Source organism: Elephas maximus, chromosome 4, assembly GCF_024166365.1.
Source record: "Elephas maximus indicus isolate mEleMax1 chromosome 4, mEleMax1 primary haplotype, whole genome shotgun sequence".
NCBI lineage: Eukaryota > Metazoa > Chordata > Mammalia > Proboscidea > Elephantidae > Elephas > Elephas maximus.
In genome coordinates, this window is record NC_064822.1 from 149107782 (window position 1) to 149121351 (window position 13570).

At 37.0% G+C, this 13570-nt stretch overlaps 1 protein-coding gene across 8 annotated transcripts in view; it reads right to left on the reverse strand.

The window, feature by feature from the left end:
* The window catches only part of RASSF9 (Ras association domain family member 9), a 49286-nt gene extending 35864 nt beyond the window's left edge, over positions 1-13422 (reverse strand). For 5 of the 8 annotated variants that reach the window (XM_049884000.1, XM_049883999.1, XM_049884001.1 and 2 more), the window contains exon 1: positions 13291-13422. Coding sequence is in view for 2 of the 8 variants with exons in the window: in XM_049883994.1 (XP_049739951.1) it covers positions 12479-12525 (47 nt within the window). In the remaining 6 variants the exon portion in view is untranslated. Of the gene's footprint in view, positions 1-12478; positions 12967-13290 lie in introns of those variants that run through there. The other 3 variants (XM_049883994.1, XM_049883995.1, XM_049883997.1) reach the window with 3 other exon arrangements.
* Positions 13423-13570: the final 148 nt, after the last annotated feature.

A 13570-nucleotide genomic window follows, 5' to 3' on the forward strand; every position in this document is an offset into this window, starting at 1 on the left:
TATGCACCCAATGACAAGGCTGCAAGATACATAAATCAAATTTTAACAGAATTGAAAAGCGAGATAGATACCTCCACAATTATAGTAGGAGACTTCAACACACCACTTTCGGAGAAGGACAGGACATCCAGTAAGAAGCTCAACGGAGACACGGAAGATCTAATTACAACAATCAACCAACTTGACCTCATTGACTTATACAGAACTCTCCACCCAACTGCTGCAAAGTATACTTTTTTTTCTAGCGCACATGGAACATTCTCTAGAATAGACCACATATTAGGTCATAAAACAAACCTTTGCAGAGTCCAAAACATCGAAATATTACAAAGCATCTTCTCAGACCACAAGGCAATAAAACTAGAGATCAATAACAGAAAAACTAGGGAAAAGAAATCAAATGCTTGGAAAATGAACAACACCCTTCTGAAAAAAGACTGCGTTATAGAAGACATTAAGGAGGGAATAAGGAAATTCATAGAAAGCAACGAGAATGAAAATACTTCCTATCAAAACCTCTGGGACACAGCAAAAGCAGTGCTCAGAGGCCAATTTATATCAATAAATGCACACATACAAAAAGAAGAGCGAGCCAAAATCAGAGAACTGTCCCTACAACTTGAACAAATAGAAAGTGAGCAACAAAAGAATCCATCAGGCACCAGAAGAAAACAAATAATAAAAATTAGAGCTGAGCTAAATGAATTAGAGAACAGGAAAACAATTGAAAGAATTAACAAAGCCAAAAGCTGGTTCTTTGAAAAAATTAACAAAATTGATAAACCATTGGCTAGACTGACTAAAGAAATACAGGAGAGGAAACAAATAACCCGAATAAGAAATGAGAAGGACCACATCACAACAGAACCAAATGAAATTAAAAGAATCATTTCAGATTATTATGAAAAATTGTACTCTAACAAATTTGAAAACCTAGAAGAAATGGATGAATTCCTGGAAAAACACTACCTACCTAAACTAACACATTCAGAAGTAGAACAACTAAATAGACCCAGAACAAAAAAAGAGATTGAAACGGTAATCAAAAAACTCCCAACAAAAAAAAGCCCTGGCCCGGACGGCTTCACTGCAGAGTTCTACCAAACTTTCAGAGAAGAGTTAACACCACTACTACTAAAGGTATTCCAAAGCATAGAAAATGACGGAATACTACCCAACTCATTCTATGAAGCCACCATCTCCCTGATACCAAAACCAGGTAAAGACATTACAAAAAAAGAAAATGATAGACCTATATCCCTCACGAACATAGATGCAAAAATCCTCAACAAAATTCTAGCCAATAGAATCCAACAACACATCAAAAAAATAATTCACCCTGATCAAGTGGGATTTATACCAGGTATGCAAGGCTGGTTTAATATCAGAACAACCATTAATGTAATCCATCACATAAATAAAACAAAAGACAAAAACCACATGATCTTATCAATTGATGCAGAAAAGGCATTTGACAAAGTCCAACACCCATTCATGATAAAAACTCTTACCAAAATAGGAATTGAAGGAAAATTCCTCAACATAATAAAGGGCATCTATGCAAAGCCAACAGCCAATATCACTCTAAATGGAGAGAACCTGAAAGCATTTCCCTTGAGAACGGGAACCAGACAAGGATGCCCTTTGTCACCGCTCTTATTCAACATTGTGCTAGAAGTCCTAGCCAGGGCAATTAGGCTAGACAAAGAAATAAAAGGTATCCGGATTGGCAAGGAAGAAGTAAAGTTATCACTATTTGCAGATGACATGATTATATACACAGAAAACCCTAAGGAATCCTCCAGAAAACTACTGAAACTAATAGAAGAGTTTGGCAGAGTCTTAGGTTATAAAATAAACATACAAAAATCACTTGGATTCCTCTACATCAACAAAAAGAACACCGAAGAGGAAATAATCAAATCAATACCATTCACAGTAGCCCCCAAGAAGATAAGATACTTAGGAATAAATCTTACCAAGGATGTAAAAGACCTATACAAAGAAAACTACAAAGCTCTACTACAAGAAATTCAAAAGGACATACTTAAGTGGAAAAACATACCCTGCTCATGGATAGGAAGACTTAACATAGTAAAAATGTCTATTCTACCAAAAGCCATCTATACATTTAACGCACTTCCGATCCAAATTCCAATGTCATATTTTAAGGGGATAGAGAAACAAATCACCAATTTCATATGGAAGGGAAAGAAGCCCCGGATAAGCAAAGCACTACTGAAAAAGAAGAAGAAAGTGGGAGGCCTCACCTTACCTGACTTCAGAACCTATTATACAGCCACAGTAGTCAAAACAGCCTGGTATTGGTACAACAACAGACACATAGACCAATGGAACAGAATTGAGAACCCAGACATAGATCCATCCACGTATGAGCAGCTGATATTTGACAAAGGACCAGTGTCAATTAACTGGGGAAAAGATAGCCTTTTTAACAAATGGTGCTGGCATAACTGGATATCCCTTTGCAAAAAAATGAAACAGGACCCATACCTCACACCATGCACAAAAACTAACTCCAAGTGGATCAAAGACCTAAACATAAAGACTAAAACGATAAAGATCATGGAAGAAAAAATTGGGACAACCCTAGGAGCCCTAATACAAGGTATAAACAGAATACAAAACATTACCAAAAATGATGAAGAGAAACCCGATAACTGGGAGCTCCTAAAAATCAAACACCTATGCTCATCTAAAGACTTCTCCAAAAGAGTAAAAAGACCACCTACAGACTGGGAAAGAATTTTCAGCTATGACATCTCCGACCAGCGCCTGATCTCTAAAATCTACATGATTCTGTCAAAACTCAACCACAAAAAGACAAACAACCCAATCAAGAAGTGGGCAAAGGATATGAACACACATTTCACTAAAGAAGATACTCAGGCAGCCAACAGATACATGAGAAAATGCTCTCGATCATTAGCCATTAGAGAAATGCAAATTAAAACTACGATGAGATTCCATCTCACACCAGCAAGGCTGGCATTAATCCAAAAAACACAAAATAATAAATGTTGGAGAGGCTGCGGAGAGATTGGAACTCTCATACACTGCTGGTGGGAATGTAAAATGGTACAACCACTTTGGAAATCTATCTGGCGTTATCTTAAACAGTTAGCAATAGAACTACCATACAACCCAGAAATCCCACTCCTAGGAATATACCCTAGAGATACAAGAGCCTTCATACAGACAGATACATGCATACCCATGTTTATTGCAGCTCTGTTTACAATAGCAAAAAGTTGGAAGCAACCAAGGTGTCCATCAACGGATGAATGGGTAAATAAATTGTGGTATATTCACACAATGGAATACTACGCATCGATAAAGAACAGTGACCAATCTCTGAAACATTTCATAACATGGAGGAACCTGGAAGGCATTATGCTGAGCGAAATGAGTCAGAGGCGAAAGGACAAATATTGTATAAGACCACTATTATAAGATCTTGAGAAATAGTAAACCTGAGAAGAACACATACTTTTGTGGTTACGAGGGGGGGAGGGAGGGAGGGTGGGAGAGGGTTTTTTATTGATTACTCAGTAGATAAGAACTGCTTTAGGTGAAGGGAAAGACAACACTCAATACATGGAAGGTCAGCTCAATTGGACTGGACCAAAAGCAAAGAAGTTTCCGGGATAAAATGAATGCTTCAAAGGTCAGCGGAGCAAGTGCGGGGGTCTGGGGAACATGGTTTGCGGGGACTTCTAAGTCAATTGGCAAAATAATTCTATTATGAAGTCATTCTGCATCCCACTTTGAAATGTGGCGTCTGGGGTCTTAAATGCTAACAAGCGGCCATCTAAGATGCAGCAATTGGTCTCAACCCACCTGGAGCAAAGGAAAATGAAGAACACCAAGGCCACACGACAACTAAGAGCCCAGGAGACAGAAAGGGCCACATGAACCAGAGACCTACATCATCCTGAGACCAGAAGAACTAGTTGGTGCCCGGCCACAATCGATGACTGCCCTGACAGGGAGCACAGCAGAGGATCCCTGAGGGAACAGGAGATCAGGGGGATGCAGACCCCAAATTCTCATAAAAAGACCAAACTTAATGGTCTGACTGAGACTGGAGGAATCCCGGCGGCCATGCTCCCCAGACCTTCAGTTGACACAGGACAGGAACCATCCCCGAAGACAACTCATCAGAAATGAAAGGGACTGGTCAGCGGGTGGGAGAGAGACGCTGATGAAGAGTGAGCTAATTATATCAGGTGGACACTTGAGATTGTGTTGGCAACTCTTGTCTGGAGGGGGAATGGGAGGATAGAGAGAGAGGGAAGCCGGCAAAATTGTCAAGAAAGGAGAGACTGAAAGGGCTGACTCAAGAGGGGGAGAGCAAGTGGGAGTAGGGAGTGAGATGTATGTAAACTTATATGTGACAGACTGATTGGATTTGTAAATGTTCACTTGAAGCTTGATAAAAGTTATTAAAAAAATATATTGAATTCAGTCTCCCATTTTATAAGATAAAGATAACACTAAAGTATTTAAATCATGTGACCTTTCATTTATCAAAAATCAAAAAAGACACATATGGAAATATCCCTTCAATTACATGATACTATACATTGCAAAATCACTAATTGGCTCATAATTTTGACTCAAAAGAAGTGTGAGGATTAAACCTAAAAGCTGACAGAAATCAAATATTTCATCAAATTCAAAAGGGTCTTCTGTACATTTGTAGACTTATTTCCAATTACATTCAGTAACCTATAATCTATATCTAGGAGGAAAAAAGAGATCAGAGGTGATAAGGAAGTTCTAGTGACTCGAACTGAAGGTTTCAAAGCCCCAAATGCCAAAATACCAAAACCTTTAAACTTTAAAGATACAGATATACTTCACAGCATTTTGAATCTAACAGGTCTGAACAGAGTATAAATATTTATTGAGCATATACTATGGACCTAGCACTGTGCTAAATTGTTTCTACAAAATAAGATTTAATCCAAATATTTGGTGGTCTGGGATTAACTATTTCACAGATGAGAAAACTAAATCCTCAATGGGTCTTACAGAGTAACAGTTAAAGTCATGGGTTCAAATCTTGGCTCTACCACTTATTAATTTCTTAACTGCTTTGTGTCTTAGATGCCTCATCTGTAAAACACGAAAAATAATAAGTACCTTTTTCATACTGTTGCTTTAAGGATTAAATTATTTGGTATATGTGAATCACTTAGAACAGTGCCTGGCACATACTATTATAAGGAATGTCAGCAGAAGTGGGTCTACCAGGAAGCTAACGAAGCCTAAAGCACCAGTGAGATTCCCTTATTTGTACAATCCCCTTCCAAGACCTCTGAGTGGCCTGAGTAACTATTTTTTTACACATAATTCTGTATTGTTATACACATGTATAACTTGGATTTGCCAAGTTATACATGCTATGATTATTGTTGCTGTATTAAAAAAGAGTAAATATTTGCCCCAAGGCACACAGCTAATAACGGCACAGCTGGGATATGACTTACAGTTTATGTGATTATGAAGCTGGAATACAAGCCAAGATATTTTTTCTACCTATTTCTAATATATTCCCTTTGCCTCATAAACTGTAGTAATTTCACACAAAGAGCATAAACTCTCCTTAAGAAAAAAAAAAAAAAAACCCAATCATAGAAGAGAATCATGTGTCAAAAATGGTCCCCCCTTCTCTCTCTTTCTGTTTCTCTCTCTCTTTTCTTCTCTTATAACTCATAAGAAAAGGGAAATGCTCCACATTCAGCAGTGGGGTCTATAGTAACTATCCACCGTCATCTGCCAAGTCTTTCTGATAGTCATACGGGGTCTGTGCTCAAGGGGCACAAGGGAAGTAAGAACATTCCTAGAAAGACTGTTACCATCTGTCTGCCAGTTTGTCATACTTTGGTGGCTTGTGTGTTGCTATAATGCTGGAAGCTATGCCACTGGTATTTCAAATACCAACAAGGTTAACCACGATGAAAAGGTTTAAGCAGACCTTCTAAACTAGGAATCACTAGGTAGAAAGGTCTGGAAATCTACTTCTGAAGACCAGTCAGAGAAAACCTTATGGACCAAACAGATAGCTGTCTGTTATAGTGCTGGAAGATGAGACCCCTCGGTTGGAGGCACCATACCGTAGCTGCAACAATGGACTCAAACATATCAAGAAGCATGATGATGGCACAGGACCTGGCAAAGTTCTGTTCTGTTATACTCGGGGTTGCCATGAGTCAGAATCAACTCAATGGCAACTAACAACAACACTGGAAAAAGAGTGAGTAATCCTGTTCCTTGGCTTGGTTTCTACTACAAGCCTGATAAAGTCTCTACGGTACCTATATGTCCAATGTGGCCCCTTGCCATGTGAAAGGAAGGATGAGCTGAGCCCAGGAGCAGGAACGATGATTCTCTTGTATTCATGGATTCATTCTTTACGTTACCCATGCATCCGTTCAAGAAACTTTTACTTATCTGTTATGCTGGTCCAGGTGCTGTGTTTGGGGACCAGCTGTATTTGGTGGATATTTGTTGAATTTATTTATTCAATCAACAAATACTTATTGAGTGCCTATTTTCAGCCAAGTATTACTACAAGCAGTTATTATCTAGAAATGATCGTAGCACTTAAGGTTCTTGCTTTCAGTCTATCTATACTCAATGAGAATTTTTTTTTCTTTTTTTTTAATAGAAAGCTTATGTCATTTTATTTGTGAAAACGGAAGGCGTTCCAGCTTGCAGTGTAAACCTGTGAGGATAATTTTTCTTATCTGCCAGCATATTTAATACACATTGATCATTCTTATTCTTGAAATATCTTGCTCATCATTGCCAGTACTAAACTTCTTCCCAAGGCTCTATTCCATTCACATGAAGTGATCACTTTGCACTCATATTAGTAATTGCTTGGCTATTCCTTTCAATTCTAACCAACAAACATGCAAACTCTCTTTACCAGGTATAGTATAAAAGCAGGGTCAACAGTAATTGAATCAAAATCTATGAAAAAATAGCAAATAATTAACTCTTAAGAAATCATGGCTGTTTTGCCAAAAGAACGTCATGAAGACTCCTTAAGCAAGTATACGTTAAAGAACATTAAAACACAGAAGTATGCTGAATTTTTCCTTTGGCAGATACACAGTGTAGATAACACAGTGCCTCATTTCAGAAAGCCAATATGCTAGGGACAAAGAGGTTCCTTGTCAAGGACTGGTATCCACATACACCTGAAAGAGATAAACATGTACCCCACTTCAATTTTTTTTTTTCCATTTTCAGAACTTAAAGTAAAAATCAACAAAATAGAGCCATACTTCTGTGAATTATTTAGGGCTATTATCAGATATCTTGGAACTACATACCAATTAGATAACATCAAAACTTTCCAAGTCATGTGGTTTGGCTAATAAAGGTGTGGTCTAAATAAAATTGGTAACTAGCTTCAAACTTTTTTTGTTTTTCTTCTAAAATCTGTTCAAGGACTTTTCTCCTTGACATGTGTCCTACTTTGTATGGGAGCACATAACACAAGACCTTATGAGCGGAGTTTAAGTTGGCTTATGGCTTTTTGAGTAACAAATCAGGTTTTAACCCGGAGCTCTGTCTCACCACTGCTACTATTCCTGGGATCTTTTTGCCAGGGAAAAAGCATTCCAGTCATTGTTCTTAATGGGCTGTCTGCTGCCAGTGAATGACTACTTAAGTTACCAGGTATCATGAGGGGAAATCTCTTTTAGGAACTCCTGGGAACTACGAAGATTTACATACTCAAATAAACTGACATTTCTCAATCCAATTTGGGATTTTAAATCTTTATTGAAAGATTACATAAAACAATATATGATAATTTTCCATTTTGTGGAATTCATAAATTACCATACTCCTAACTCCGGAGGGAATACATGACTGTTAGCAACTTTTACCCTAATCGCAAAACGCAATTCTTCCTTCTGATGAACCCATCATGGTATGATGTACTTATGGAGGTAATATAATGCACTTGGCTTTCAAAAACTCGTTCAGATATATTCTCATCGATTCAAAAGCAAATTTTAATACCCATTTTTGACATACAATAATAGAGCTGTAATGCTTACTTCTAACATACCCAATAGGAGTGCATGTTTTGGAGCATTTTAATTTCAAGTTGTCCTTATGACGATGCCTATTATCACCTGGGATGGATTTTTTAATCTTTGAGACTAAAGACACAGAAAAATCGAAATGATGATTGAATAGTACTATGACAATAATTACATAGATCTTATTTACTGTATTTGATCCTTTCATACTCATTGTGAATTTTCTTTTAGAAATCACTTAAAAGAAAAATTCTAATTTTGTCTTTCTGAAAAATATATGGGACACTGCTTCATTATGACAATTTCCTGCTTCTAGAAAGGTTGGTAAAAGGTCAAAACAATCCTCTGCCCCCAAGTTTTATCAATGAAAACACCTAAGGAACCACGTTGCTAACCAAATATTCCAAAAGATTCATAGTAACATTGCAGCTTTCTGAACTTGTTAATAAGTCCCCAATTACTATTTAACAATATTAATTTTTAAAACAATTACCTTGGAAATAGACTCAAATATATACATGATTACATTCAAAAATGGAACTTATCCAGATACCTAAATATGTTAACAATCTAAATTCAATTATGGACTGTCCATATGAATACCAAGAGAATTGGTGCTTCATTATGTGTTTCTTTGGCTTTCATGTGAGAAACAACGCCTACCTAGCTACTTTTAGAAAACACTTTCAAAATCTGTATGCTTTAAAATTGAATCGTTTTTCAAAAAAATTCTAGTCTGTCTAACATTTTCCTTTGTTATACTGAACAAAAACCTGCTTAAAAAGATATGCATCAATCTTTGGGATTCAGTCACAGAACATTCCATTATTCTGAAACCAAAGTAAACAATCCACCTCCTGAGACCAACAGGTCTTCTGAAAATTGCCCTCTTCCTGGTGTAAGGGTACTCTTGGTTATGAGAATCTTAACCAACATATGCAGTCAAGCTTCACCTTTCTCAGTAGCATTTGTGATTATTCCGTACTGGTTTTAATATTGTTCAATTCAGTTACACTGTATTCTAATCTATTTTTTTACTATTAAATCTTATCACAATTGGAAAAATCGAAAAAACATTAACTCTGTTCGTAAACATAAAGGATTTTAAGTTGGCCTGATTTATTTTTTATACGAAAGCTTAAAATGAAACATCTAGAAAGTTTTTATGTCCAAATACAATAATATTTTGTGACCAGACATTATTATCAATTTTTCCAAAGGCCGTTTTCCAAAACTTTGAACTAAAGGCTTCTTAAAATTTAGGAAAGATTATCTGCTAAAGTGAGATTAGCTTGGTTTCCAGATTCTTCTTAGGTTTTGATTATATTAAATGTCAACCAATACTTCATAAAGCATTAGCTTTTACTAGGTAACAGCTAACATAACATGATGAATAGATAATAAATTAATTTCAAAATTACTATGTTTCTAGTTTGAGTACAGATTATAATTTTAGTTTTCAAAATTATATAAACATCTGTATTGCAGGTCTACCACATGCTAGACACCATCCTGGGAGTGAGAACTCAATGGTGACTAGACAGACATGGCCTTCTGACATTATAGTGCGTTCTTTCTAAATGTTTTTATGCCTCACATTTGAATTTTCATTTTTGTTCCGTGTCTTAAAAGCTCTCAAATATACATGTATTTTGAAATGCTTATAGAACTAGCTCATAAGGTTTAATCTTGGATGATTAAATATTACTCCAATAGTGAACATGATAAGGAAAAGTCCAGTAAACAAACTTTCTCAAAATTATATGCTCTCAAATCCCCAGTATTTTCTCTAGAAATCTGTATTTTTTCCTGTTAATAAAAATACAATTATACTGAAACAGTTATTTTAATTGTATAAGGTATATACAAGGGATGCACACATATTACTCAAACTCTTCCCTTATGGACATCCTACAATGTAGTTTATACTACACATTTGAAGAATGCATTGGTTCTTATCAGATAACTGTTTCACCATCAATCACATTTAAGGAAAGATATTTAATCTTCATATGTCAGGGTGCAATTATTTAAATCATATGGAACACTGTAAACAAAATGGATAAAGTTAACGGCGTTGGAATGGTTAATGTCAATGGTGTAATTAAGGTTCATCTATATTTTTACCTCTTAGGAGGTTAAAAAACAAACAAAAAAAAGCCTCCCGTGTAGTAATACTAAGCGCTGAAATAATAAATACATATCCATTCTACCTCAATACACCATGTGGTTTACTCACTGTTTAGTTTGAAAGACCCATATTTTTATGTCCTCAACCACCTCAATGTGGTTTACATTTTTCTAAAGAACTGGACAAATGCAAATCTGTAAAGGAATCTCAGTTATTACAACAACTTAATATACTCTCACTACGGCCGCCTTCACCAAAATACTTGTGATTATAATAAAGCATCAGCTTCAGGAGCAGCATCTCATTTCCTCCGAGAAATACTATTAAACTTCCCTTTTTTTATTATTCTATCTTTTTTATCATTTTACACAGAAAATATCATATTAAAAAAAAGGCTTGTATACTCACTTTTGCGAATGAAAGTTAGTTTTACTTATAGATAGTGCTGTGGCGAAACAGAAGAGATGAAAACGGAGAATGGACTTCTCTGAGGGGAACTCACTGGGGCGCATGCAAAGTTTTGTTGCACTGTTATTTTTCATACTAATGGCAGAATCCCTGAATTGCTCAAAAAAAAAAAACCCAGAACAACAGGGATACAACTACAGGGATAATATTCACAAAAATCAGTATGACAAAATCATAACTTGTTTTTAAAATCATGAACTTTTCCAAAGTAATTTTTCATACATTTTGATAGCATTTAAACCAACATACTTCAAATTAATGCTACTGAATAATCATTTTAAAGAGCAATATGGGTTTTTGTTTTTGCTTGTTTTTTGGTCTTCTGGTTTTTTTGTTTGTTTGTTTTTTTAGTACTGTCACCATTAAAACACAAAACTGTATTTGATAACCATCAGTAACTTTTTTTTTAATACTCAAACCACTGTATTTTGTTAACACACAGATTAAAAAAAAAAAAAACTCATTGCCGTTGAGTTGATTCCAACTCAAAGGGACCCTGTAAGACAACGTAGAACCGCCCCATAGGGTTTCTAAGGAGTAGCTGGTGGGTTTGAACGGCCAGCCTTTTGGTTAGCAGCCTGAGCTCTTAACCACTGTACCACCAGGACTCCAACACACAGATAGTTGTACTAATTGCCAGAAATACCACATTTGCGATACATTATCAAAATATTAGCAAATAAAATGGGTTTAGAAAGCTTTATAGTATATATTATCATTTTAGTTTCATAAGGAAATCAGGAATAGATCTGGAAATGAGTTAAAAAATTAAAATAGAAATTCGCCCACAAAATAAAGCAGAGATTTTTGTTAAAGTCGTACCACCCTGTATTGTCATGCAGGCACTTTAAAATAATTATATCATTTCCTACCATGTAATTGTGTGCTTTTTAAATTTACAGTGAGTAAATTATGACAAGTACAAACAAGGAAGAGTACAAACGTGAGAGAAGACTAATGGGAAAGCCCCGATGCCAAAATAAACACATTCAGAAAGTAAAGGCTATGTCTGAAATCATGCTCATATTTTTTTTGGTTTAAAAATGTAACATTTCAGGTACTGGTAAAATATTTAACAGGACTGAAACACATATTGGCTCAAGAAAAATGTGTGCATGTATGTTTTTAAAATACATTTATTTACACTACGGGCATTGCAGACTTGAAATAGCAAATCAAAGTAAAATGATAATTAAGGAGAACAGCTATTTTAGCCCTCATTTAGTCCCTAAAACCACCTATACTTCCAGAAGATTTTCTAAAGAATCAGTTCATATCAAGTCTCAGTATTTTCACTTTTGGGAACTTTCCAGATTTCATGAATGTCCCTCTCCCAGAGTACCCCAAGCATGGTCTCTGCAACTGTGTATTTCATTCTAGTTAGTGGCTATGAATTCTAGTTATATCTTCACTTTTAACCCTTCCTGTAATATAGTAAAGTTCTGCCAAGCAAAATGCCATCCTACTACTCTGAAATGTTCAGAGTGACAAAAAGAGATATAGTTGATGGTGCTTGCTGTGGAACCAGGGCTGGCAAAAAAGAAAGAAAGAAAAAAAGGAGTAAAAAGAATCATTCTTCATTCTTTCTTTTCTCTAATGCTTGCCTGACCACCTGAAATCAAGATACTAGAACAATATTCTCGTGAGCTGCATATTCATACAAGACCTAACTCTTGGGAGCTTTGTTCTCCCAAGAGTAGTTTTCATGAGAATCAAACAGCAAGGAAGCACATATTTTCACACGTAGACTCCCCAGTACACACACGCGCACACACACGCTTGACTTTACCTGTTTTTATGCCGAGTCTTTAGCAAGTTTCTTCCAAAGGGAGCCATGGCCTGCTATGCGGGCGAGTTACAGGACTGTAAAGTTTCCGGTGGTGGGGGTGGAGGTGAGGTTGAGGGTATTTGGATTTGACGGTGGGCTGGAAACTTGGCTCTTCACCCCCTCGGACGTCCCTTGCTTTCAGCTCCTTAGTAGCCAGCTAAGACAGCTGCTAAAGTTGTGCAACTGGTGCTTAACTTTGAACTGCAGGATTGTTGTGGCTGCTGCACCTTTGGAGACCTGCCCAAGCTCACCCTCAGCCTCCAAGAAGGCGTTTGGAAGCAGGAAAAGAAAACAGAGAGAGAGAGGAAGGGAGGGGATGCTCTATTGTGTTTTGTAGTTATTTGCAGATTTGCTAAACTTCGAGAACTGCCAGCTTCATAGGCATGGTAATACCCGTGGAAGGGGAATTTCACTCGCTTTGGAAACCCCCCTCCCCCGCCTTCCACACCCTACCACACAAGGTGAACGGAGCACACATAAAAAGATTAAAAGTAAATACCCCCACCTCCCTGCCAGCGCCTGTTTGCGAAAAGCAATCCGATCATGGCAAGCGTGAGTGAGGGCCAAAAATTCTGCCTACCGATTTGACACAAAAGTCCCCTGCCCCGGGTGTCAGCCTTGTAAAATGTAGTGAGAAAGAGGGAAGCTGGAGACTGGATCGAGGTGGACTCACAGACTATTTGAAGTTTTTAGCTCATAAGTTCTTGACGTTAAGAGCTACCTTGCCTCCCCCAAACTTACTCGACCGCAACGTTTTTTTTTTTTTTTCTTACCTTCGCTAACACTCCTCCTCCACACTTCTCAAATTCGTCTTCTAAGAGTTGAAGGACCTTAAGGACCAAAGGCTAACTGGCCACATCACGGGTGTAAGAGCCAGCTGCGGTTTGTGTCCAACTTCGGCGGCGTTTACACAGACCCCAGCCGATTCTTTGGCATTTACTGGGCTGTTGGAAACCCTAGTGGCATAGTGGTTAAGTGCTACGGCTGCTAACCAAAAATTCGTAGTTCAAATCCACTAGGTGCTCCTTGGAAACTCTATGGGACAGTTCTACT